General features: G+C 43.9%; 1 protein-coding gene across 1 annotated transcript in view; it reads right to left on the minus strand.

The window, feature by feature from the left end:
- Positions 1–3,625: 3,625 nt before the first annotated feature.
- The window catches only part of LOC134495737 (integrin alpha-X-like), a 40,558-nt gene continuing 19,170 nt past the window's right edge, over positions 3,626–25,013 (minus strand). The window contains exons 11-30 of the mRNA XM_063301363.1: positions 24,498–24,627; positions 24,258–24,394; positions 22,271–22,411; positions 21,045–21,248; positions 20,800–20,930; positions 20,054–20,217; positions 16,773–16,924; positions 14,209–14,340; positions 12,721–12,794; positions 11,983–12,124; positions 10,266–10,376; positions 9,582–9,664; positions 9,414–9,497; positions 8,057–8,129; positions 7,131–7,250; positions 6,335–6,403; positions 6,069–6,191; positions 5,672–5,770; positions 4,528–4,638; positions 3,626–3,893 (exon numbers count right to left, since the gene is read on the minus strand). Of these exons, the coding sequence (XP_063157433.1) occupies positions 3,792–3,893; positions 4,528–4,638; positions 5,672–5,770; positions 6,069–6,191; positions 6,335–6,403; positions 7,131–7,250; positions 8,057–8,129; positions 9,414–9,497; positions 9,582–9,664; positions 10,266–10,376; positions 11,983–12,124; positions 12,721–12,794; positions 14,209–14,340; positions 16,773–16,924; positions 20,054–20,217; positions 20,800–20,930; positions 21,045–21,248; positions 22,271–22,411; positions 24,258–24,394; positions 24,498–24,627 (2,382 nt within the window). The 3' untranslated portion in view covers positions 3,626–3,791. The remainder of the gene's footprint in view (positions 3,894–4,527; positions 4,639–5,671; positions 5,771–6,068; positions 6,192–6,334; positions 6,404–7,130; positions 7,251–8,056; positions 8,130–9,413; positions 9,498–9,581; positions 9,665–10,265; positions 10,377–11,982; positions 12,125–12,720; positions 12,795–14,208; positions 14,341–16,772; positions 16,925–20,053; positions 20,218–20,799; positions 20,931–21,044; positions 21,249–22,270; positions 22,412–24,257; positions 24,395–24,497; positions 24,628–25,013) is intronic.

Here is a 25,013-nt window from a genome sequence, read left to right on the forward strand (position 1 = left end):
AGAATAACTTGCCTAAATCTTAAAGATGGTTGTATCCAACTAATTTTACCTGATTCCTTCTGCCCACATAATTAGTACAGACAAAAATCAAAAGGCAGCTGAGATTTAAATGAACAGCCAACTATTTTTGAGAAGGGACACGAGGGCAATGCCAATGTATTCCCTAATAATTAGATTTATTCACCCTACCCATAAGGACTTCAAAGCAACGTACTTGGCCCCCTTATTACTTTGTCGCACAACATCCTGTGAAGTAGGTCAGGCAAAGACCCAAATTGACCTGTTCCGATAACACATTTACTTGAAGTTAGTGTGTTGTGGGAATGCCAGAAACAGCCAACATGGTGTAGTAGTTAGAATGTGGGATTGGCACCAGGGAGAACCAGTTCTCGTCCCCCCTGTTCCCAGCCAACCCCATTTAATGGGGTTGTTGTTGGAAAAATAGGAGGAGGGTATTATGTGTAGTGCCTTGAGCTTCTGAATGAAACATGGGATAAAAATGTAATAAATAAAAATGGGTCAGTTAACCTAGGTGGTTATTAGATATAACTCAGAAGAAACTTGGTAAACCAACCCTAGTCAATCTGTTCTGCATACTTTATCCTCCATGAAAAAGAATTGAAAAATCAAGATGCACTATCACATATTTCACAAAATTGACCTCCCAGTCCTGGTGCCCCAGCTGCCCATCCAGCCAGTGGGGAAGAGGCTTTTTTTTTTGTTGTTTATTCGTTTAGTCGCTTCCGACTCTGTGACTTCATGGACCAGCCCACGCCAGAGCTTCCTGTCAGTCGTCAACACCCCCAGCTCCCCTAGGGATGAATCCGTCACCTCTAGAATATCATCCATCCACCTTGCCCTTGGTAGGCCCCTCTTCCTTTTGCCCTCCACTCTCCCTAGCATCAGCATCTTCTCCAGAGTGTCCTGTCTTCTCATTATGTGGCCAAAGTATTTCAGTTTTGCCTTTAATATTATTCCCTCAAGTGAGCAGTCTGGCTTTATTTCCTGGAGGATGGACTGGTTTGATCTTCGTGCAGTCCAAGGCACTCTCAGAATTTTCCTCCAACACCACAGTTCAAAAGCATCGATCTTCCTTCTCTCAGCCTTCCTTATGGTCCAGCTCTCGCAGCCATATGTTACTACTGGGAACACCATTGCTTTAACAATGCGGACCTTTGTTGTCAGTGTGATGTCTCTGCTCTTAACTATTGTATCGAGATTGGTCATTGCTCTTCTCCCAAGGATTAAGCGTCTTCTGATTTCCTGACTGCAGTCAGCATCTGCAGTAATCTTCGCACCTAGAAATACAAAGTCTGTCACTGCCTCTACGTTTTCTCCCTCTATTTGCCAGTTATCAATCAAGCTGGTTGCCATAATCTTGGTTTTTTTGAGGTTTAGCTGCAAGCCAGCTTTTGCACTTTCTTCTTTCACCTTCATCATAAGGCTCCTCAGTTCCTCTTTGCTGAAGGGGGAAGAGGCTACTGATGGAATTACGACTTGTCAGTCCACTCCTTCTGCAAAGGCTCATGGGATGCTAGGGAAGAGTGGTGGGGAGGGGGGACTTTGCATTTCCAAAATGATGACTTTGGACCAAGTGAGTGGGTTTCATTAAGCCCAGGAATTCTTCAAATTGTGTACTTGAAGAAATATTTCCTAATTTAGTACACAGGAAGAAGAAGTGGGTTTCCTCACAATTCTATGAAAACCTTAAATGCAATGGTTTGATGTAAATCTTGCAGAGTCCAGGAAGATGTCAACAGAAGACTGAATCATACCCCTTTGTGCTTATGGGAATGTCCTGTTCAATTCACCTTAACTTCCTTCATTTCAAAACAGCAGCTCCAAAATGTATTGGTACAGAAGATCAAGAGATTTCTAAATCCTCTTGGCACTCCTCCATTATCTCTTTTCCAACCCCTCATTCCTGTCTTTTAGGGAAAGAAAAAAGGCAGGCAGGGACGATCCTCATCCATCTGCAAAAAAGCCATTCAGCGTGGGCCATCTTGCTTTCAACCCAGACGGGAGAGCATTTAGAGGCATGAGAAGGTGCCCTGGCACAAAGAGCAGTGCGAAGCATGGGCTCTGCTTTTAGGAAGCCAGCCTTCTCCTTCTGCTACCGGCTACAACAGTCCTGAAAGTCATGGGTAGGCTAGAGGGGCAAAAACAGGGAAACAACGGGGGTCCTCCAGCTTACATGCGGGTGGCAGCAAGGGCAGAGAAGTGTGTCGCCACGTGTGATCCCAGTGTCCCTTGCATGCTCAAGACAAATTCCAGCACTGTTTGGTTAGAATCTACCCAAGCTGGGTCAGCCAGAGATGGCATCACGGAGAGACTAACATAGCTGCACCAGCTTTCATAGAAGGCAACCTTTGGTGACGCTGGACCTCAACTTACCAAGCTCTGGTCCAGGGCACAAGAACAGACCTATGTTAGCAAACTCCCCCATGTTTTGTTAAAGATAGCCTGCAGTTACCAAGAGAGGGCCCATTCCAGCAGAATAAAGGCAGCAGAAACTAAAATGACTAAAACTCAGTCAAGACATGGTTCAAGCAGGAGACAACATGTGAGCTTCTGCAAACAGGTTTGGTGGGCTCTGTTGACTTATAATACTTTCATTCCACCCCCACCCACCCCACTCCCATTCACACTAATTGCAAACACTGCTTATGGGCAAGTGCCATAGGAGTGAAGGGTTAGTGCTCCAGATTCCGAGGCAAAGGGTGGCTCACGTACAAATGTAGCACCATCTGCTACTCCTTAAACCAGATATGTCTTTTCCAGGATTCATACGGCAATTGCACAATCCCAGGAAGATGCAGCTGCTTTAAAGGGCTGCGGGGCGGTGCTACATTCATGATCCCATGCATTCCAAAGCACCCACTTAACTTGGTACATGAAGACTCACCCAGCCTCTACGTGGGCTATTCTGACCATATCCACATGACACGCTGAACTACAAGCCAGCGTGCCAAGATCTAGCCTAATGTGGTTATGAAAATCCAGTCTGTGTGATTAGTTTATGATTCAGTAAGTTGTACAAAGCCAGGACACTGATTTAACTTAGTAAACCACAGTTAAATTAATGTGTTATGCAAGCCTGCTATGTGCAAACCTACTATGTTAGGCAAGCATGGCCACAGCTGTGGACTGCAAATAGGGAACTCAGAGCTATTTCATAAGAAAGAAAAAAGGGAGAGCTCTGTCTTCCTCCATTCAGAAATGACTATGGCAAAATTCTTCTCTTTGCCATCCAGTTACCTAAATGCCAGAGGGATGGGGAGTGCATATATTTAACAATCTGAAGTCTAAAATCTTCTCTTTGAGTCAGGAACTCGCAGGCACCCAAGAAAGAGAGAAAACGGGCACAGTAAGGAACAGTGGGCTTCTCTCCTGCAATTCTCTTTTGCCATAAGCAACCTGCTTTTGAATTCCTGCAGAAGCATTCCCAAAAGTGGGATAGTTCCCAGACGACTCTCCTGCGTGTCATTTTATTTCCTGGAGACAGCAATATGTTCAAACTATTTTCCTGGGCAAAAAATGGCCACCAGACCTTTGTTTTTTAAATACAAAATTCTCTTGTATTACAATTATTAAATTAATTCTTTGTACTTGGCTCCCAGCCCTCTCATCTCCTAATCCCCTCCCCACCCATCCCATTCCTTTTCTAGAAGATCCAGAGGTCCCACCTCTCCATTTTTTGGCCCTTGTTCGCTGGCTGGATTAACCCTGTTCCAGACAAGGCAGGCATCCAGGCTTCTGAGTTGTACCCAGATCCAGAATCCCCTTCTCCCTTAGGAACCAGCTGAAGTTGGAGCAGCTTGGTCACTGGAAGCAGCTGCTCCTGCCGCATTTCCATCCATTTGGGGTGCACGGTTGCGTTTAAAGAATCCAAACTGGAAAGATATTAGGAGGTGCGGGTAGGAAAGAGGGAGAAACAGATTTAAGATGGAGAAATTGCAGTGCACCTCTCAGCTGGTCTAAAATAAACCTAACAGGATCTTCCAATCGCTTTTCTAAAGTCCAAAAGTAGCTGCCAAGAGTACTTGACAGGAAATCTGTTCATTGCATCTATTTTACCCAACGGCTTTCCTGGGTCCTGAAAAGATCCAGAGCGTACAATTTAGATGTGCTAATGTATATGCATGTAGGCAAATATAAGCAAACTTGAAATGAAAATCCAGTGATGGTTCGTCCTACCAGACCATCTTCTGAGTTACGGGGGCTGAGATTTTCTGGTGCAGTATGTGGATTGCAAAATATATTTAAGGGGATAATGATACTGTTGTCTCTTACGGCACATGGGGAATACAGCGTATGTACATACATGCTGTATACATATATGCTTACCCCTTCATCTCTAGCTGAAGTTCCCGCTGAAAACCTAGCCCTACTTGACAGTCAAGTGGAGGAAGAGCCTCCACTGAAACCAGTCGGGGTTCTGGGATTGATTTGAAGGAGAGATGGGAATAAGGTCCCATAAGCCAAGGTCCTAGCAACACCCACATCACACCCACAACCAGCACAAACCTTATACAAGGCAGCCACAAGAATGGCTAAAAGCACAATGCCTCCAACGGTGCTGCCGATGATGATGGGAACAGGGTCGAAGGGCGAAATTAACTCAACTTCTGTGGTGAGCTGGAAAGGAGAGCAAGAGGAAGCTGAAGCCTGTTGCCCACAACCGTCTGGCTCCAGTTCCGGGAATCGGTTTACCCAGCAGACTGCTTTAGATTCAACTGCAAAACTGCTTAAAAGGCAGCCTAGGAGTCAAGGAGAAACTGCCCTTTGCTGCACACTCACTATGCTTTTCCTCTTTGGGGCGTCATCATGCAGTGTGCAAAGGAGGAGGAAGAAGTGTAAAGGAATGAAAGGCGTGAGATAAGAAAAAGAAAACGAAACAGGGATAAATCGAGTTATGCGACACCATTCACCATCAACACCCCATACCCAGCTATCCTTGCTTGTACCCTGCCCCTATATCACTTAAGGTGTTCTTTAAGCTTCTCCCCTTTTTCTCTTTGAGGCTCCCATTAGTTGCAGTCAACCATGACCTTCTCAGTCTTCCCTTTCTTCTCAATCATTTATTCTTCCTTCATATATTTGTCTGTGCTTCAGTCCTCGTTCATTCTCTCTCTCGGACCCAACCAGCTCCACGTTCTTTCGTACCGGTCCTTTGCTTTTGCATTCCGTTCACATCCGTTCATTCTTGACTCTCTCTCCTTTCTTTACACTCACACATCTTCATTCCCCCAAGTTCAACTGATTGTGTTTCTCCTGACAAAGCCAACTCTTACTTCCACATAACAAAGTCAGTAGACGCATGCTTTTATAAGCAGCCATTTCTTTTCCTTTCAATAAACATTCAATCGTCACAAAAGACCACATACTATGGCAGGAAGCCAAATCAGCTATTGGGGGAACCCATTAGCCTCCCACCTGGTTCTCCCTCATTGCCTTCTCCCCTCTTCCATTCCCTGCATTTAAAGTCTGTAACAAAAAATCCACTCTGTGCACCTGATGTTCATGAAAGGTTTTGCCCCAGGAAAGTTGGTTAGTCTTGAAGATGCGACCAGATTCCTTGACTGGGTTGTGGCACGGACTAATACGACCCTTTCCCTTTATTTCCACTGCTCAACCAATATCTCTTTGGTCAACCAATCCTGCTAATTACCTGGCTGAAATGGAAATCCTCTGGTTCATTCAGGAAAAATCTGGTCTCATCCACAGTTATGGATGCCTCGCTGCGAAGATGGAATATTTCGGACTTCAGCTTTAGAAGGGATAAGCAAATTAAAGAGGTCAATAAAATTTGGTTCTCAGCTTCTCTCCTCCTTCCTCTTTTGCTTAGCTCCCCAATCAGCTGACTAAAAAGGAGAGATTTTTTTTCTCATTTTCCACATATGAATCCCAAATCAAACATCTAGGACGGGTGTGATGGCTGTTGTAAGCTTTCCCCTCATAGGGGTCATGAATAGGAAATACTTTAAAATGCTTTCTTTGCCCAAGGTGTTCAGTAGAAATGTACCTTTCAAACAGGGCAATGCAATAGCCCTACCGGTAACACTTACTTTGAGAGATTCATCTTCTCTGTAAAAACCTCCAGAAAAATTGAACTTGATCCATTCTCCCCTACCAAGACTGCTGATAAAGCAGTGAACTTTGGGGCAAGCAACAGCCCCCAGACAGCCTCTCTGTCAACAGAAGAGAAGAAAAGAGAATTGGTATTACCACTTGCGATCACCACCTCAGACAAAAATACATCTTGGCTTCAGATGAGGGGTATCTTCTCATAGAAATGCATCATCCCAAAGGAAGCTGCATACCAGGTTCTTACCGTGATGGGTTTCATGACATTCTTCCTGTTGATTCCCGTTCTGAGAGTGAACAATGGTGTGCATGAGAAGTGATTCATCTAGGGAAAAAAAAGAAGTAATTCTGCACAGGTGGAACTTACAAGAAAATACACTAGGTGGCGCTCTAAGAGAGATCTTTGGGGCTATGACAGAAACAGGAGTATCTCAAAACATTAATGTCAACAAGCAAATGGACATTTCAAGATCAATCTTATCTAGAGAAATGATGATTAGCCCTTTCTTCTCGCATGCTGGGAAGAAGAAGTTCAAATGACTAAGACTCTGCCTTAATGAATTCACCAATAAATGAGTGCTGGAGTTTTGGATTATTCCGTTTTCAATATTCTGTACGTTAGCCCATTACCTTTTTGACAAGACCCTCACTCTTGAGACCCATCACAATTCTTTCTGGATATTAAAAGAGTGGCGGTTACTAATGCTTATAATTTCAGCCAGGCAAGTCTTCTGTGCCTCCCGCAACAGCCAATCTGTACTCTGTGCCGACTTTGCTCCCCACCCATTACAAAGCCCCCCAAAAGTATTTCTGCAAGCTTGGGCTTCCACAAACTAGGTGACACCACTCTCCTTCAAGTGCCCTTTTAATGACACAAGAACAGACATGCAGGGAATAAGTTTGCTACTGGTATATATAATACAGTGCACTTCCAGAATATGACAATATTAAGTCTTCCTTCAAGTTTATAGTCTCCCTCCTCACGCAAATTATTCAGATGTTCTCTCTTGCAGGCACTCTAATCAACCAGCTTCCCCCAGCAGTCGTCTTCTTACCACATGACTGTAGGATGGGGTTACATTCCAGAAGAACCCCTGTTTTGTCTTTAAAGGAAGCTCAAAAGTCACATTGACCGCCGTGGAGTTTGAGTCCAAATTTCTTACCTGCCAGAACAAATAAGAAACTTGAATAAATTTGGAATAAATGGAAGCAGGTAGGGAAGAAGATGTTGGCAGAATGAACATGTCAAGGGATTAAAAATTGCCAGGATCAAACCATTTGTAACAGAAAATAGTAGGTGAACAGATTGCTCCATTACTCCTGACAGGTTTCAATATCCTTGAGCAATAGCTTCATATAGCTATTAAGGGTTTTTTTAAATCACTTTTTTCCACAGAGAGAGAAATTCTGTCCACCAAAACAAAGACCTCTCTTTCATACCTTAAAGACCACAGAGAGATTGTTTATTGTAGATATGTATGCAAAGAGAGAGAGAGAGCTGGAATGGTGGATGAGCTGAGTAAAGGAGTATAGGCAAATTTATTTATTCATTTTTTAAACTATATTGTTAGCCACCCCAATTGTATTATTCTGGGTGGCAAACAATGAAGTAAAAACACAGTGGAAAAGTAAGATCACAAAACCCCCAATATAAAAAATATGCAAATAAATATAGAGATGGATGCCCATGGCCAATCAAAGGGAGCTACATGGACTAAAACAGGAAGGCTTTAACACTCTTCCATAATGTGAGAAGGGAGCTTGTTTGGAGCCTGTTCCATAGTATGGGGGCCACCACAAAGAAGGCTTTCTGCTTCACCCAAGACCCACAAACTTCATGAGCAGGATGGACTCTCAGCAGGCCTGCTTGAGAAGACCAGAGCAGATGGGTGGAATCAGTTCTGACAAGACAGATGTGATGTTAGTTAGTTAGTTAGTTATTAACAAACAGAAAAAGCAAGTCCATTACCTCATAGCTATGAGTAAGTATTTTCTTCTCTGGGTCCTTGGTAGAGAAGTTGAGGTATGCAGTGGATTTAAGCCTGGAGGGGACAGGAGAGGCATTCACTTGGATCATGAAAGGGGCAGGCTTTAAATTATCTATTAATTTGGGAAAGGTGGCATTAATCTGAGCACTTCAACATGGCACGGAAGGCCCTTCACCATAGCACTGCCACAGAAAAGTATGTTACTAGTTGGGGTTTAGAAGAATCACACAGTCACCAGAAAAGGTCTGAGAATCTATGAAACAGCACCATGCTTTGTATAGATCCCCCCCTTGACCCGGCATGTCTAGGTAGAGGGGGAAAGATGTTCTTCTGAAACTTTAAGAGATCTGCCTATGAGCAGCCTTTGCCAACTTTTCACCCTCCACTGGACTATAAATCCTGTCTCCACTGGTTGGAGCCATGATATTTGTAGCCCAACACAGCCTGCCAACTTTCTGCCCACCCAGTTCACTAGTTAATTAGTGGTGAAGGCATCAGGCTAGAAAACAGGAGACCGAGAGTTCTAGTCCCGCCTCAGGCACAAAGCCAGCTGGGTGCCCTTGGGCCAGTCACTCTCTCTCAGCCCTGGGAACGAGGCAACGGCAAACCACTTCTGAAAAAGCTGCCAAGAAAACTGCAGGGACTTGTCCAGGCAGTCTCCGAGAATCGGACACAAATGAACAGATTAAAAAAAAACATGTTCTGTCATAGGGTGGGCAAGGACAGGCACTGCCTTAGAAGGACTGCTTTGGACTGGCCTTACTCTCAGCCACTTTCAAGGGAAGGCCTGAAGCTTCAACTGGAGGCTTTTCATATTATAATTAGGCAAGTTGTGGTCTAACTCGCTTTGGCTCCACCAACCCCCTTGTTCTTCCTGGAACTGATTTTTCAAAGACTGCAGCTCCTCCAGTGCTTCAGGCCAAAGGCTCATCTAGACGGCCTTGTTTTCTCCAGTTCTAACTCTGTATAAATTAGATTCGTATCCCACCTGTCATTCCAGACCTCAAGACAGTGTGCATAGCACTCCCTCCTACTTTTTCCCTCAGCAACAACAACCCTGTGAAATAGGCTGAGCTGAGAGAGTGTGACTGGGCCAAAATCACGCTGGCTTGTCCGTAATGGGAGTCCCTGCTGCTGGTCCAGCACCACCCTGGCTCTTGGGCTGGGAAGAACGGGCACGGCCAAAGTCAACCAGGGAGCTTCCATGGCTGAGAATGGACTAGAACCCAGGTTTCCCAGCTCCTACTTCAACATCTTCACCACAAACCAGGGTTATTCCTGGGAAACGGGCTCTCAGGGAAGGATGGAGGAAACCACAGAAGAAGGGGGCAGAATTACCCTTTCACTATGATGTTGACGGGGTGTAAAACAGGCAGCCGGCCAGTCACCTCGTTGTTTCCCTGCGTGTTGCTCTCATTCTGACTGGAAGACCAAAAAGGAGAACGCAGTTAGGAGAGGCCAGTCGGAAACGGCAGAGGGAGGCAGACACTCTGTGGGTTTCCTTACCTATGTGCACGGATGGTGAAGTAAACGAACTTGCCACGCCAGGTATCACCTTTGGAGGAGCGGAAGGAAACCCGGAGGAAGGCCTTCGAGAGTGAATATCAGAGATGGCTGAGCCTGTAAGCATGTCTTTTCCTGTTCAACCCCACTTTCTGCTTTGTCAGCCCCTCCTTTACCTGAAACAGCTTCCCCCATAGTGCAGCACCCTGAATGTTTTGGGTGTCAATTCCCATTGCCTCTGAGGCCTCACCCCCCCTATGCTGTTGGTTGTGGTGGTAACTCAAAAAGCATAGCTTGTAGAAATGGTGCCCATTTGCCCGTTTCTCCTTTGCTTATAGAATTGAATTCTGTTTCTACTGGTCTCAGGGAGGAACAAGAATAAAGCCTGTTATTCATGCTCTGTCTCTCAATCCCTACTCAGCTTTTCCCCTGCTGGCTTTAAGATTGCATCCCATCATGACCACGTTTATAAACATACAGATTGGAAAGCTTCTCTTTGAAAAATAAAACCATGCTGAATTCTGCCTCTTCTCTACACAGTAACTGTGCAGAACCAGGGCACACAGCTAGCCTCGCTTCTATTGGCATCTTGGACAAGAACATCTTGTTTTTCGCATTTCCTTATCGCTTTTATGCACTTCCATTCTCAGGACTGGTCTTTGCTTGACTTCATTTCCCAGTTCCTACCTGAGTGCCTCCCTTGAGAGCAGGTGGCCTGAAATGGCAGGAGCTGTGACGTACAGATGCATTTCCTTCAGATCCATGCATTTGACAAGCCGGGAACAGGCGCCAGTTCGACTTGAAGCAGAGAGAGGATTTTTTTTAAGATATCAAATCATGCCCAGGAAATATAAAGGAGCGTGTTATGCAAGAACCAGGCTATCTGAAAACCTGTATGGTCTTTTGCAAGCCTGCCCAGGCATCCAGATCTTCAGGAGACGCTTATTCCTCGGTCCTACCTCTGTCAAAAGTACACTTGATGGGAACATGAGTAAGGGCCTTCTTCCAGAATGCTCCCAAGCTACGGAACTCTCTACCCCAGAGGTCCCCAACCCCCGGGCCATGGGCCGGTACTGGTCCATGGCCTGTTAGGAACTGGGCTGCACAGCATGAGGTGAGTGGTGGGCGAGCGAGCAAATTTACAGCCTGAGTGTTTACAGCTGCTCCCCATCGCTCGCATTACCGCCTGAGCTCCGCCTCCTGTCAGAGAAAGCAAGCCCATTGGCTGCTATCGCCAAACAGTGCAAAGAAAAAAGAATAAAAGGTCGGGAAACAGAGGAAGCGCTTGAATCATCCTGAAACCACCACCACCCCGGTCCGTGGAAAAATTGTCTTCCACGAAACTGGTCCCTGGTGCCAAAAAGGTTGGGGACTGCTGCTCTACCCAACCCTACTAGATCCAGCTGATCCAATTCCTGTTATTTGTCTGCTGGCAGGCAAAACCATTTTCTTTTGGTTGGCCTTGGATGTGTTAGTAGGTTTTGGTTGTCCAAACTGAGAAGAATCTGGTTGTGTTTTAAATCAGGTTTTAATTGTTATTCTAATTTGGTTCTTCTCATTGAGCACCATCTCCTGGCAGGAGCGTGAGATATACAAGCCCAGAAACTAAATCAAAATAGTTGCCACCTGTTCATCCACGCCTAGCAGATTCTACCTAAATCATTTAGTAGGTAGGTGCCTTAAGGGAGTTGAGAGTCTTTCCTTCATTAACATAATGATGATGGAATCTCTGCTGTAAATAATTCCAAGAGCTGGATAGTGGGGAAAAAATTACGTGCATTTTTTACATGCATAAAAAACAGGCAGAGCTTCAATCCCACCATTGCGGCTACCATCTTGATGTTTTTGACTACACCCTGTGGTTACCCCTGAAGTCTCTAACTTTTCCTCCAGGGAAGATGGAAACAACTGATGGAGGATGGGGGGTAATTCTGAACAAAAACTAAGTGGAAGTGGGAAGACCTAGGTAGCCATCCCTACCTACAGCTTGAAGCAGGACTGTTATCTTCAACAGTCTTCTTTTTTTCCAATAACTAAGGGGAAATTAATATACAGCTGCATAGATTGGTCGCTTAGACCTATATCAGCTTTAGATTGCTTTGCAAGGGAGTGGCAACAGGCTGCTGTGGAAGGGGCTTGCCATTGTTATCTTCTGGGGGGAATTTTCCCAGACTTCTCAGTCTAGTCTAGACCCTTGGGGTTTCCTAATACTCTCCCATCTAAGTATTAACCTGGTTTGATGCTGCTTAGCCTTTTCTAGATCAGCCAATTCAGCAAGATCATACCTACTGGGTGACACTACTGGTGACATCTGGATTCTGATTTAGAAACCTCCAGCATCTTGACCCTAATCCCCCCATTCTTTTCCTCCCCACTGTAACCCCAAAGAATTAACCCAACTTACCTGAAGAACCGAAGCTCCCTGGAAGGACAAAACAGATGAGTAGTGAAAGGAAATGGCTGGCTCATATGCCAATTCTCCCAGATTTTCTAATTTCACTGTTAAGTTCAGTATGAAATTTGGGCTCAGCTTCAATCCTTTAGATCTGAAATACAACAATGGAGAATGTTTCCTCAATGTCAAGGACCACTGGTGACTTCCTGTCTCTTTGTCTCCACTTCCCTACATCTAGAAAATAGAAATGGTCAATAAATCTATTACATGAATTACAAGGAAATGAATGCAACACCTTTTATCCAATGGCCAATGTTATCAGAGCACGAAAGCAATTAAAATGGGCATTTGGTGTGCTGTCCTTTATTACAGACCACTAAACTCCCCGTCTCCAGCACAAGAGGGTTGATAGAAGCAAACACAGGACACGATCCAAGAGATGCATCTCAGACCCAATTATATAAGGGGATTCTGGAAGAAATCTCCAGAGCGTACATTGGAGTCATCAACGCATTCATAGGCTCTGGCATTTTATATACGATTTCACAATGAATCTTGGGTCCATCCTACAGCTTGTGCACAGCGTCCTACCAACCAAAGGAAGCATTTCCAGGTATCCTGTAACCATCCAGGTGGATGGCCGAGATGCATCCCCTGGCTCTTGCACCATATCACATCTTTCCATGTGATCCAAGTCAGAATAGTGAAGGACAGCATTAAAGACCATGGACGCCACACAGTACTCACCCTGAAAAGTTAAAAGATACTGAAAGATCAGGCACACAAATACCATCCTGACCACAGTCCTTCTGGAAGGGGACCTGACAAAACAAGAGAGAAACAGCAATGGGCTGACCAGCATGAGCTAGTAGATAGGAGGAGCATTCTTCAGGAGCCACAGATGGAGGCAGGCAAAGGCACAAATTGATGCACAGATGGGCAGAATCATATATCTAACATAGGATAACTTGTATTAGGAGTTCCCCAAGCATTTTACTTCTTCAGGAGGAAGGGCTTTTCTTGTCTTCTCATGATAAAATCTGTACGATCGTTTTCTTCTATGGACACAAGAAGAATCCACACGATCACACCATCATAACCAGTGACCTGTTTCAATTTAGCCAGGCTAACACCATACCAGAAGCCTTCATACCTGTGAGATGCCTTCATAACTAACATGCATGCCTGTGAGAGATTGTGGGTAAAGAAACAGGTAAGTCAGCTGATAGATTATCTCACAGTCCACAGCCCAGGTGGAGAGAGATTTAGGAGAAAGCATTTTAGAAACTCCACCTTAGTGAATTCATCATAAATGAGGCTGGGGACTTCCTATTACAGTTCCCAAGTTTCTGTATTTACCCCAGACCCCATTAAAGATACCTTACTGATATCTGTAGTTCTTGCTTCCTTGGTCTTGCCAGCTCTTTGGGGCTTGACAATACCCAAGGCATGTGTTTTTAACAAACAGCTTTTGTGGGAGATGCAAAGAACTCTCTTTTGAGTGGATTTGCTTACAAACACGCCTGGAAATTTGTTTCAGGAGGTGAAAATGGTGTGAAACGAGAATAGTGGCTAAGACAGTGGACAGACACTTGCATTTAGACTGGGGTCAGCTGCTTTCTCTCCTCCAAGCCTACCTCTGAGTGTTGTTGTTGTGCTTTGTAACGATTACCAACATGTACACTACCCTCAGTTCCTTGGAGGAAGGCTAGATCCAAATGAGATGGAATGGACTGGCATGAAGCCATAAATGCCCGGGGCTGGCTCATGATGGAGGAGGTGTTAGTGTCAGACCCTCCGATCAAAAGGTTCACAGAACCCTTCTCGGAGCATCTCCCACCAGTCTCTTATCAGTGGTAACAGACTTCGTGCCACCAGATGGGAGGGGGTGCCGGGTTGGAGTGTGAACTGGATTGTTATGGCTAGGGATTTATGGCGTTAGTACCCCAAGGCCATGGAAGGGAGATACATCAGAGAAGCCACCTGGATTGGGAAGGGTGGTGACATACTCTAGTGGGAAGAGGGGCAAAGGGTAATTAAATGAATGTAGTCTTAAATGTAGGTTTGAGCGGGAATTCTCCATTCGCAGCTTTTACTGGTCATTTCACTTCATTAAAACAGTAGAAAGAGCTTGGCCTCACAACTGTCACTGAATGAATGCTTGAATGTGCCAGTGCTTACAGTGAGTTCCAGATAAAGAAAGTGAAAGAGATGGACTATAACAAAAAAAAATACCTCAATGTCGGTGGAGGTTTTTGTCTCAGGGTGAAGGATGGGCCGGAGATTCCTGTCAGAGGCATCTGGTTCTTCCCGAACTGAGAAGTTTGCCTGCAGCACAACTGGGGAGAAGGAATCTTCCAGGCAGACCTGGGGCCAATTACAAAAGAGATTCTGGGGATCAGAAATTCCTACCCAGATCAGTGCATTTTCTCCAGTCAGTGTTGGAATAATTCTTACAGTGACACTCCTAACAGCAGGAGCTTCAGCTGTATCCATTTTCCAATTTCTCACAAAGCCACGTGAAACCAACCTATCTGGACTTCTAATCACCTCGAAATGCTGAAAACATGCAGAAAACACCATGAACTAATCAGTGCTCTCTCCAGATAATCAGCTAAAAAGTGCCAAGAAATGTCATTAATCAGGGCCCCATCCCAAGTTGTCCCAGAGCAACAAAATCCCCTTCATTCTAATGAGACCTCAAATGGAAATAAAATAAATTGCTAGCATCCCCTCCCTATCCACATGTTTAGTACATGATGTATTTGTTTCTATGAAAACATCTGAGTTCTTGCTAGGAGGGGAAGCTTACTGGCTATAGCACTGCCATTCCTTTATTGCATTTAAAAGTCTGTGGAGTCCTTGGGGCTCTCAGAGCTTGGTTGTTTGCTTGCAAGCTCAGACAGCACCAAGGACTCCACAGTTCAACACTGACCTACATATATTCTCTTCTATTGGTATTTAAAAGTCTCTTCAAGCTGTGAAGGTGAGTGACTGTACGCTCAGCATTTCTGCAACCGTGATCTTGTCCTAATAGCTGTAACCATGGCTGCAGATCTCCCCAGTGGCCAGAGTGGAGAAGGGGCATACATTCTATGGAATGCCAGTACAAGGCACCATGACAGGATGTTGAAGCCTGGGGGAATGAGGGAAGAGTAATTATAGCCTTGAATCCAAGACCAAGAAAGCAGGCAAGAATTCTTGCCACTGGGAAAATGGGCAGCCCATGAGGTGATCAGAACCACAGCAGTTCACAGTATACGAGTTTTTCTTTCGTTTGAAATAAGCTGGTATACTTGGACTTTGGACTTTGCTCCTCAAACCAGCCGATTTCATGAGGTCAGACAGGCCTCTGCATCGATGCAAAACTGTGCAGAGATGCACACAGGCTTCCTCCACCAGCTGCCTTCCAAGTGTTTGAACTATAGCCCACGCATATCAAGCCAACATAGGGAATGCTGCTCTAACATACCCTCGTTGGGAGAACCTTTAGGCCTTATCTGTATTGCAGCCGTGACCATATTGTGGACAATATTAATTCTAGACTTCTTTATTTATTTTATTTATTATTGGATGCTTTGGTCATCAAGTAAATACACCTTTGAGAATGCTTTGGAAAATCCAGTAAAACCTGCATAAAATACTAAGATCTTCAGGAACGATAAAAGACTTGGGATTGAAAGGGCAACAACATCTTTAAAAACCTTGGAAAATCAAATAAAAGCCTGGGTTATGGAATTCTTCCCAAACCCTTTACCAGCAGTCGCCACAGGAGGTGTCTGCGTTTTATTCTGGGTGATGAAGTACCATGAGGTGTATCTGTATGAGTGTGTGTGCATGAGTGCACTTTCTCCCTGGACACACAGTATATATGGCATGTATGCTTGTGTTTCTGCATGTGTGTGTGTGTGTGTGTGTGTGTGTGTGTGTGTAGTGGAAAACCCAGGGTTAGATGGACGGGCTGCAGCTGATGAGGAGGGAGCCGGGTTAGAATGGAGCAATCAGCAGCATTCCGAGCCGCTGACCAATTGCCTCCCCAATAGGGATCTATTGGGAGAATCATCTTTCTGGATGTTTTCATTATACCCAGCCTGATCTGGCCCATTTCCAGACTCAGTCTTTCTATTACTTGCTTCAGTCCTGACACCAAATATAGTCCAGTTCTGTTTAACAGTTATCATACTGACAGACAGGCAGACAAAATCCCAATCCCCTTTACATAATTTCTTTCTAATACTCCTTTAGGTTGTAAAGATTAGCAGTACCACTTTTCTGAAGGGCTGGAAACCTTATATGGATTTTTTGCTGAAAGAAGAAATGACACAATGATTTATGGGTTTGAAGATTAAGGAAGATGTAGGTTAAATGAGGGGCTGAAGGGACTGGAATAATATCTAAGAGGGAGGAGAGATTATAAGATTGTAACTATCTGTTGAAAAGGTTGGAAGTCATTATATTTCTTAACTTTAATTTTTTTTCTCTTTTTTCATTTCTGGCATTACTTTCTTTCCTTCTCTCCTTTTTTCTTTTCTCTTTTACTCTATGAAAAATTCTTAATAAACATAATTTTTTTTAAAAAAGGAAAGATTAGCAGTATCTAGCAATCATTAAGAGTGGAGGGGTGTGTGGATGAAAATCAGAGTTTCCATGGTTTCTCCAAAGAAGCTGGAAACTGAAGTTTGGTGAAGTGTAGTTTGTGAAGTCCATGAGATTGCCTTCTTAATGGACCTATACAGACAAAACTACAATTCTTAGCATTCCCTTCTGGGCACTTTGAATAAAGGCATAATTGTGTCTACCTGAGCCCACAGGGTCTTGTTGACACAGATGGGCATAACTCCAATTCGGAAAGTATCTGAAAAACTGGGTGCCTCATTTTCTAGCATCAGGCGTGGTAAGGTCTGTTTAACATCAAACTTGAGGCTGAAGGAGATTGTGGCTCTCAGAGAACCTAGTTTAAAAAAAAAAGGTACAAGGGAAGGCAAAAAAAAAACTGAATCAAAAGACCATTGACTGAGAGAACTTGACAAACAAGTTAATGAATGAGTTAGCACCCAAAGAGACTTTCAATTAATGTGGGAATAAATTGCTATTTATAATTGTTTTAGACCAGTGATTTTCAAACTTGGCAATTTTAGGGGGCTTGCAATTTAAAAAAAAACCCAAAATATTAAAAGTTAAAAATCCAGATTAAGTTAACAATAAAACAATATTGAAATCATATCTTTACAGATTTTTTAAACCTGACTGAGCGAGGATTAAATACAGTTCTTATGGAAGGGTATTTCATAACTTAGGACCAACACAGGATTTGGCCCTCCCCCACATACCAGGAAGATGGGCTTCTGACCAGGGGAAATTCTCAAGAGGGCCTCTCCTGTTAGTCTTAACAGCTAGATGAGTACAAAATAAGATAGGCAGTCCCTTAAATAGCCAGGCCATAACCATGAATGGCTTTAAAGCAGTGTTTCTCAACCTTGGCAATTTAAAGATGTGTGGACTTCAACTCCCAGAATTCCCCAGCCAGCCATGCTTTAAAGGTTAATGCCCACACTTTAAATTGTGACCAGTGCAGTTCTTTCAGTACAGGCATTGTATAATCCCTGAGCTTTGTGCACTAGTCAGCAATCTGGCTCCCAAGTTTTGTTCCAATTGCAATTTCTTTTCAATGCCAACCCCATGTAGCACACCCTGTTGTAGTCAAGATGGGATGTTCCTAAGGCATGAATTGCCATCACCAGATCCAACCCAGCTGGCACACAGCTAATGCATCTGCCATAACCAAACAAAGGCACAGCTCACTGCAGTTGCCCCTTCAAATCCAGGAAGAATTGAGCATCAAGGAGCACTCCAGGACTGAAAATATACTCTTCTGGAGCGATTGCAACTCCAACCAAACTAGGCAGAACTTCACTTCCTATTAAGCAACGGTCCTTCCACCTTGTTTGGATTTAAGTTCAGCTTCCTCTTTACCCAGCCCATACCTGAAGAAACTTTCAAGAACATCAATTGTTTCATTGGAATGGGATGGTAGGGAGCAATAGCATGGGTACAGCCACTCCAAAACAGTGGAGCAGTTTCTAAGCAGTTTCATGTACAGGTAGTCCTCGCTTAATGGCCACAATTAGGACCGGAATTTCGGTTGCTAAGTGAGGCACTCAGTAAACAAATCCAACCCAAAGTTACTACTTTTGCAGCATTTTAAAGCAAAACACTGTGGGCATTAAGTGAACCACGTGGTCATTAAACAAAACTTGTGGTTCCCCATTGATTTTACTTGCCAGAAGCCGGCCGGGAAGGTCGAAAACGGTGATCACGTGACCATGTGGCACTGCAACAGTCATAAACGTGAACCAGTTGCTAAACAGCCAAATTGTGATCATGTGACTGTGGGGGGGGGTGCTGCGACGGTCGTAAGTGTGAGGACTGTTTTTTCCAGCACTGTCGTAAGTCTGAACCGTCACTAAATGAATGGTTGTTAAGCAAGGACTACCTGTAGATGTCAAACAGCATGTGGGATGAGATGGAACCCTTTGGAACACCAGAAGTCAATGGCTTAAGTGTCAAAAAAAAAAACCAGTTCCCCCTCTTCAACAAGACCTGAAAGGAAGGGCCAACTGCTATAAAACAGGAGTATCAAGATGCAACCCTGCCAGGCAAGCCAGAAAAATACTGTGGACAGTAATACTAAAGCCACGAAGAGGTCCATGAGAAGTAGTGGAACTACATTCCTTCCATTCACTTTCTAGCCCGAGTCATCCATCAAGGTGACCAAAGCAGGTTCAGAAATAAACCCAGAACATTGATATCATTCAGATGCGTCTGGAGTGCCTGTCTAGACAATTTTCCCCCCACAGTCTGCTCTGCTTTATTCAGGTCCAGATGTTATCATAATGTGTTTATAATCAACCTTGAGTTCCTTCACTGCTGCCTCTATCCTTTTTCTGCCCCCCCCAAAAAAAACTTGTAATGGGGCAAAGAGCAAAACCACAGTGGAGTTTTTCAGCAGAGATGGGCGCAGAAAGACATTACAGGTAGTCCTCATTTAACAACCATTTGTTTAGTGACAGTTTGGACTTACAACGATGCTGAAAAAAACACCTTACTACCAGTTGTCACACTTATGACCATCGCAACATCCCCACAGTCACATGGCCACGATTTGGGAGCTTGGCAACCGGTTCACATTTATGACTGTTGCAGTGTCCTGTGGTTACGTGATCGCCATTTTCGACCTTCCCAGCTGGCTTCTGGCAAGCAAAATCAGTGGGGAACCACGTGATAGGGTTAATGAACAAGTGCTTTGCTTAACCCCTGTTGTGATTCACTTAATGACCATCGCAAAAAGGGTCGTACAATTGGGTTGGATTCACTTAATGACCGCTTCACTTAGCAAACGACATTCTGGTCCCAATTGTGGTCATTAAGCGAGGGCTACTTGTATTAAGAGAGGACGGAAGGCACTATCCTTGGGGAAAGTAAAATAGGTACTGGGTGAGTCTCATCTTTTTTCTATTAAATGGTTGCTGGGCTGGCAAACGTTCTCTTCCCTTCTCCCCAGACTCTTTCGCCTTTAAGGGGAAAAGAGATCCTGCCAAACAATGTGGCCATTACTGCTTAGTTAATTGATGTGAGCTCTCGTTGCAAGCTGCAGCCCTCTGAATTATTTATGCTTAGTTTTTGAAACATAACTGCATTGGAAGAGTTTTTAATTTTTCTAGAAAGGGGACGGGAAGATGAAAATCACACTGGTGGCTGCCATTTTTTTGCCATTTGGTGCACAGGCATGGCATATAATTTAATTTACCGAAAAACTGGGTTCCCCAAGGATTCTTCGAACTGAATTCTTGTGGAACTGAGGACTGCCCAGAGCAGATTTTGATACAAGAGGCACTCGGACCATTTTGTTAACCGAATGGAAGAACAGGTAAGGACACTGGTGAGAAACCGAAGTTGGCAGGTGGAAAGAATAAGGATTATGAAGAAAATTATCAATGCCTAAGAAGGGAGGGAAAGATGAGAGACCTAAACCTAGAAATTAAGATTACCAAGCAAAAGAACAGTCATACTGAGATGTTACCAGAACTCCATTTCGTGCTGAGTAGATTCAAGGTGAAGCAAAGGCTGACTTGCCCACGAGGGCTAACTCCTGAAACCTTCCCACTTCCACAGTCTGGGTTATCCAGGGGGACTGACTGAGGGGAGAATCTCAGTGACGTGACGACAGTGAAAACAGGCCGGGATCTGGAAGGCAGAAGAAAGGTGTCACGGTCTTTCCTAACAAGCTGCCTTTCAAAATGCAGAGATCTCTGATCAGGCCTAGTCTGGGCAGTGGGAGAAGTACCATTTCACAGTCCCCATGTACCTCTATCTAATATGCAGCACAATTCCTCTTTTACCGTTAACAAGGGTTAAGTCTCTTTTGAGTCAAGTTTAACTTCTGGTGGTCTCCCATACCAGTAATAACCATATCCAGCCCTGCTTAGCTTCTGAACCCAGACAAGATTGGCTAGATGCTGTCAGCTGCTGTGACCCAACAACTAACAACAGGAGATAACAACTGTCTCAGCTCACACTGTAGGTAGGTTCCAAGTCAGTCTGAAACTACTATTGTGCCACAGCCCAAAGTTTTTTAGATTTATTACTTTTACTGGTTTTATCCCACCCTCAGATCTTTTCACATAAGGTGATTACAACACATACACACATACAGTATATAGCCAGGCTGTCCTAAGCTGATATTTTATCACTGCCCTTTGCACACACACCCTGCACAATTAGGCTCAATGCATTTATTCCTGCCCTCAGTCCATGCCCGTTTCCTACCGAAGCAGCACGGCACTTCCAAGGGCCCCAATGGCTAGGTCGGTCAGCTCATCCCTGCTCAGATCCAACCTTCCCTGGATGGATTGCCCAAAAAACTGGAGCACAGGAGAAACAGAGGTGGCAAAAATCCGCTGCATGGAAGAAGGAAGTAGGAAAGAGACCATTAAAACTGGGGCGCATCAACACGTGTAGAGAAGCCTCAATCTGCTATTCTTACCTTTTCTATTTCTGACATTTGGACTTACCTGGCTGTGCACTTCCTTCAGTCTGCCTGTTTCACCCAGGAAAATGTAAATGGCCCCCCGATCTTCATCCTCCATGGGCGCTCCTACAGCCACATCCGTAAGGCCATCGCCACTCACATCCCCTAATGAGGCAAGAGCTGCCCCAAAACGGCCTAGCCCATTGCCTGGGACTCCATGCAACGTCTGAAGGTGCGCAAGCTTTCCCTGGAATGAGGCAGGTGACTTAGTTAATGTACTTTTTACTCTGCTGCTTATAAACAACTTTCAAGGCATCCCATACAGTTGACCTTTCGAAAATGCAAACTAATGAAGCATTTCTATATTTAAGCACTCACATCGAAACACACTCATTAAAAGCATCTGGGTAGATGAATTAATACTATAAGACTCAAAGCAGTGGGTGGATTAAACAAACATACAGTAAATTCTTGTTATCTGTGGTAGTTATATTTTATAAAAAGGCTGCAAATGCTGAATTAGTGAACCATTGTTCCTAGGGAAATACAGGATTAGGTTTGTTTGTTTGTTTATTTTATTATTCAAATTTTGTTACCGCCCATCTCCCCCAAAAGAGGGACTCTGGGCAGTTCCTACAAGCCTCTGGACACATTTTCATCAATGAATCAATACATAACTTTGTTTTATGTGTGCTTCTGTTTAAAGACACCTTATTTAATGTATATATACAGTATTTCTCATAAATAAAGAAAATCCTAAAAAAAAAGCCAAAAAGATTAAGCATTTAAAATCTTTATTAAAAGTCTTAAAAGTCTTCCTTTTGATGGCCATTTTAACCAGCAAGATCACTGAGAGAAGGCAGACTCAAACTTTTCACTGTGCTATGCATGTCTGTGAATAATCGCAACAGCGTTGGGAGTATTGATTTTGGAGCTACAAATCTATTTTAGTGGGTAGGTGAATTTGCAAATATGGAACCCGCAGCTAACGAGGATTGCCTGAATACAATTTGGATTTTTTTAAAAAGGGTTTGGCATTTGAAGCTAAAAAACGAAAGTCACGCTATGTCAGAGAGAGAGCCGTGAAGGGGCTGAAGACTTTGTTATGATCTGGCTCTGTCGGCAGAAATACCTGAAAAAGAGCCTGCTCAGATGGCCAAGCATTTCCTCAAAAAAATGAACAGGTGGAGTGAAAGACGATTCATCGAACATGAGAAAGCTTCTCCCCAATCCTAGACCTCTCTTCCTGCCTCTGATGGTTTCACTCACCGTGTTGCTGAGGGAGGAGATGTATACAATCCCACCTTGGCTTCCATTGTAGTAAAGAGGAGCCCCAATCAGAACGAGGTCAGTATTTCCATCTTCATTTAGGTCCACAGAGGCAAGTTCAGCACCAAAGTAAGAACCCACCTGAGAAGAAGAAAACACAGACTGTGGGATCACACAACAAGCAACACGAGATTAAACTAGGGTTGGGGAATCTGCTGATCCAGATCTGCTTTTGTGGGAATCCAGCCATTTTAGCATGTTGTCCTGTTGAGACCTTTTAGTATGACAATCCTGTTGAGACATCATATGGTTTATTTGTTTGGCCATCTTGGGTTATCAAAACTTAACAGGGTTTTTTGCTAGGTGTTAAATGGAGCAATTGCCAGAAAGGATTTTGCTGAATGTATTTCAGTTGTATTTGGTTGAACCGAGTGAAAGAACAGGTTATGATTAAATTCGTCTCTCTGCCCTGCAAAAAAATGTTACTTTTATGTTTTGCGTTTGGACAAGCCCCTGCACCAAATTGCCCAAACAGAAATGACCAATCATTTAAGACTTTAAAGGTCAAGACCAACACCCTAAACTGTGCCCAGTAATCAACTGGCATCTGATGCCAATCTTTCAGTCCAGGTGTCATATGATCCCTGCACCTTGTAGTAGTTTGCATCTTAACTGCTGCATTTCACAGGAATTGTAGCTTCTGGACCCTTTTCACAGCACATGTTGGAATAATCAAGATGTGATGTAAAGGTGTGGATCACTGTCAAGCAATCTGATTGGTTCAGGAAGGATCACAGTTAGTGCACCAGGGTCACTGTGCAAAAAAACCCCACTCCTTCCTCGTGCTGTTACCTGTTAATTCAGTGACAGGGAAGGATCAAGAAACTCTTAAACTCCAAACCTGCTCTTTCAGTGCATCCAAAACAGACCACACTTTAATAAGCTGGATTCGCTTAACGACCGTGGTGACTCACTTAACTACCCATGATTCACTTAATGACCACTGTAAAATGACTGTGAAATCAGGTCCAGTGACTCGACTTACGACCACAACAACTTATGATGGAAATTCCCATCCCAGTTGTGGTTGTAAGTTGAGGACTACCTATATGATTTTCTGCCCTGTAAAATTACTATTATTATTGCCTTAAAAATAAGTACAGGGAAAAGAACTCTAAAATGCACTGGAATACAAATAAAACAAAACAGGATATAAAAAACTAGATACAATTAACAAAGAAAAAAAGCAAACAATGTTATACAGAGGTAATTATTATTGTATTTGATATAGCTCTGCAAATCTGAAAGAGAACAGAAATCTGTTGGACTGCTACTCTTGCAATCGGTCAGGACCTGATCATCAAAGGGAGCCCAATTCTATTATGATGAATCTATCCAACCACAGGAATCTGCAGGAGAGGCCCTTCCAAACAGAGGCTTGTCATCCTGACACATGGGAGAAGGCCTTCTTCTGCACTGCCGCCAAGCTGCGAATGCTCTTCCTTGTGAGTGGTGTTCAGCTCCCACTCTGTCTTCCGTTATAAGAGTGTCCAAACTACATTCTTTTCACCAAACGTCTAATTGTTAATGAATGTTTGGATTGATTTTGATTTATGAATTTGTATTTTCTGTAGTCTGCCTTTTACTGATTGTTAGCCACCTACAATGCTCAGATTGAGTAGAAAAATGGGATATGTCAAATAAATAAGTAAATAAAATAGACCGTCGAGATGTTGCATTCCAACTCTCATTAGGCCCAGGAAACAAATCCAGCAATATATGGAGGACTCCCCTGCTCTGAGTTGTCCCTGATAACAATTCTCTCTCTTCCATCTTTGCCTACGTTCTAGCAGAATTAATGCTGAATTTAGACTAGATGTGAATTTAGACTATGACTATGGAACCCTGTCCTTGATACAAAACAAAACTTTTATGAAATTTTACAATTCTTCCACCCATCTGCACTCCGTTTCCTACCCTCCCTTACCTGCTGACCCCAAATATTCCCGATTAAGTGTCCGCTCTGGCTTTCGAAGACCAGGACTTGGCCAACATGCTGGTACCGAGGAGCGCCAGCAATGTAGAACTTCCATCGGCCACTGCGAGCTAAAGCCACAGAGTAACCTGCCCAGCAAAGAGAAGAAACAACCTATGGTTCTTGGATTGGGCAAGTTTAGCACCACTTTTGAGCACAGGGTGGAGAAAAAGGCCTGCCTCCAACACTCACCCATATACGATTCTTTTAAGCTGCTGTAAGGCATGTTCAGGAATTTGGTCTGAGGAGGTTCTCCAAAGGATGCTTCTTCTAACCCCCCAGCCCAGCCGTAAGCGCCAACAACTCCAGTCACCGCATGTTCCTGAAGAGGAAAGCAAATGAGCAAGAGGTGAAAGAGTGAGATTTCATCTATACACATACATTCATGGGGCCCTTTCTCCAAGTGCCAGAAAAAAATCAGGACAAATGTGAAAGTGCTAGGAATTCCCCACCCCCACCCCACCAAGGAAACTACGTGCAGATTTTAATGGCTTTGATTTTTCAGTCTGTCCCATGGGTTGAGATCAGCCTAGCGCAGGATTTTTTAAAAAAATGCATACAGGTAGTCCTCGACTTACAACAGTTCGTTTAGCAACCGTTGATAGTTGCCATGGCGCTTGGAAAGGTTACTTACGACCAGTCCTCACACTTACAACCATTGCAGCGTCTCCGCGGTCACATGATCAAAATTCAGGCACTTGGCAAATG

This window comes from Candoia aspera, chromosome 4, assembly GCF_035149785.1.
Source record: "Candoia aspera isolate rCanAsp1 chromosome 4, rCanAsp1.hap2, whole genome shotgun sequence".
NCBI lineage: Eukaryota > Metazoa > Chordata > Lepidosauria > Squamata > Boidae > Candoia > Candoia aspera.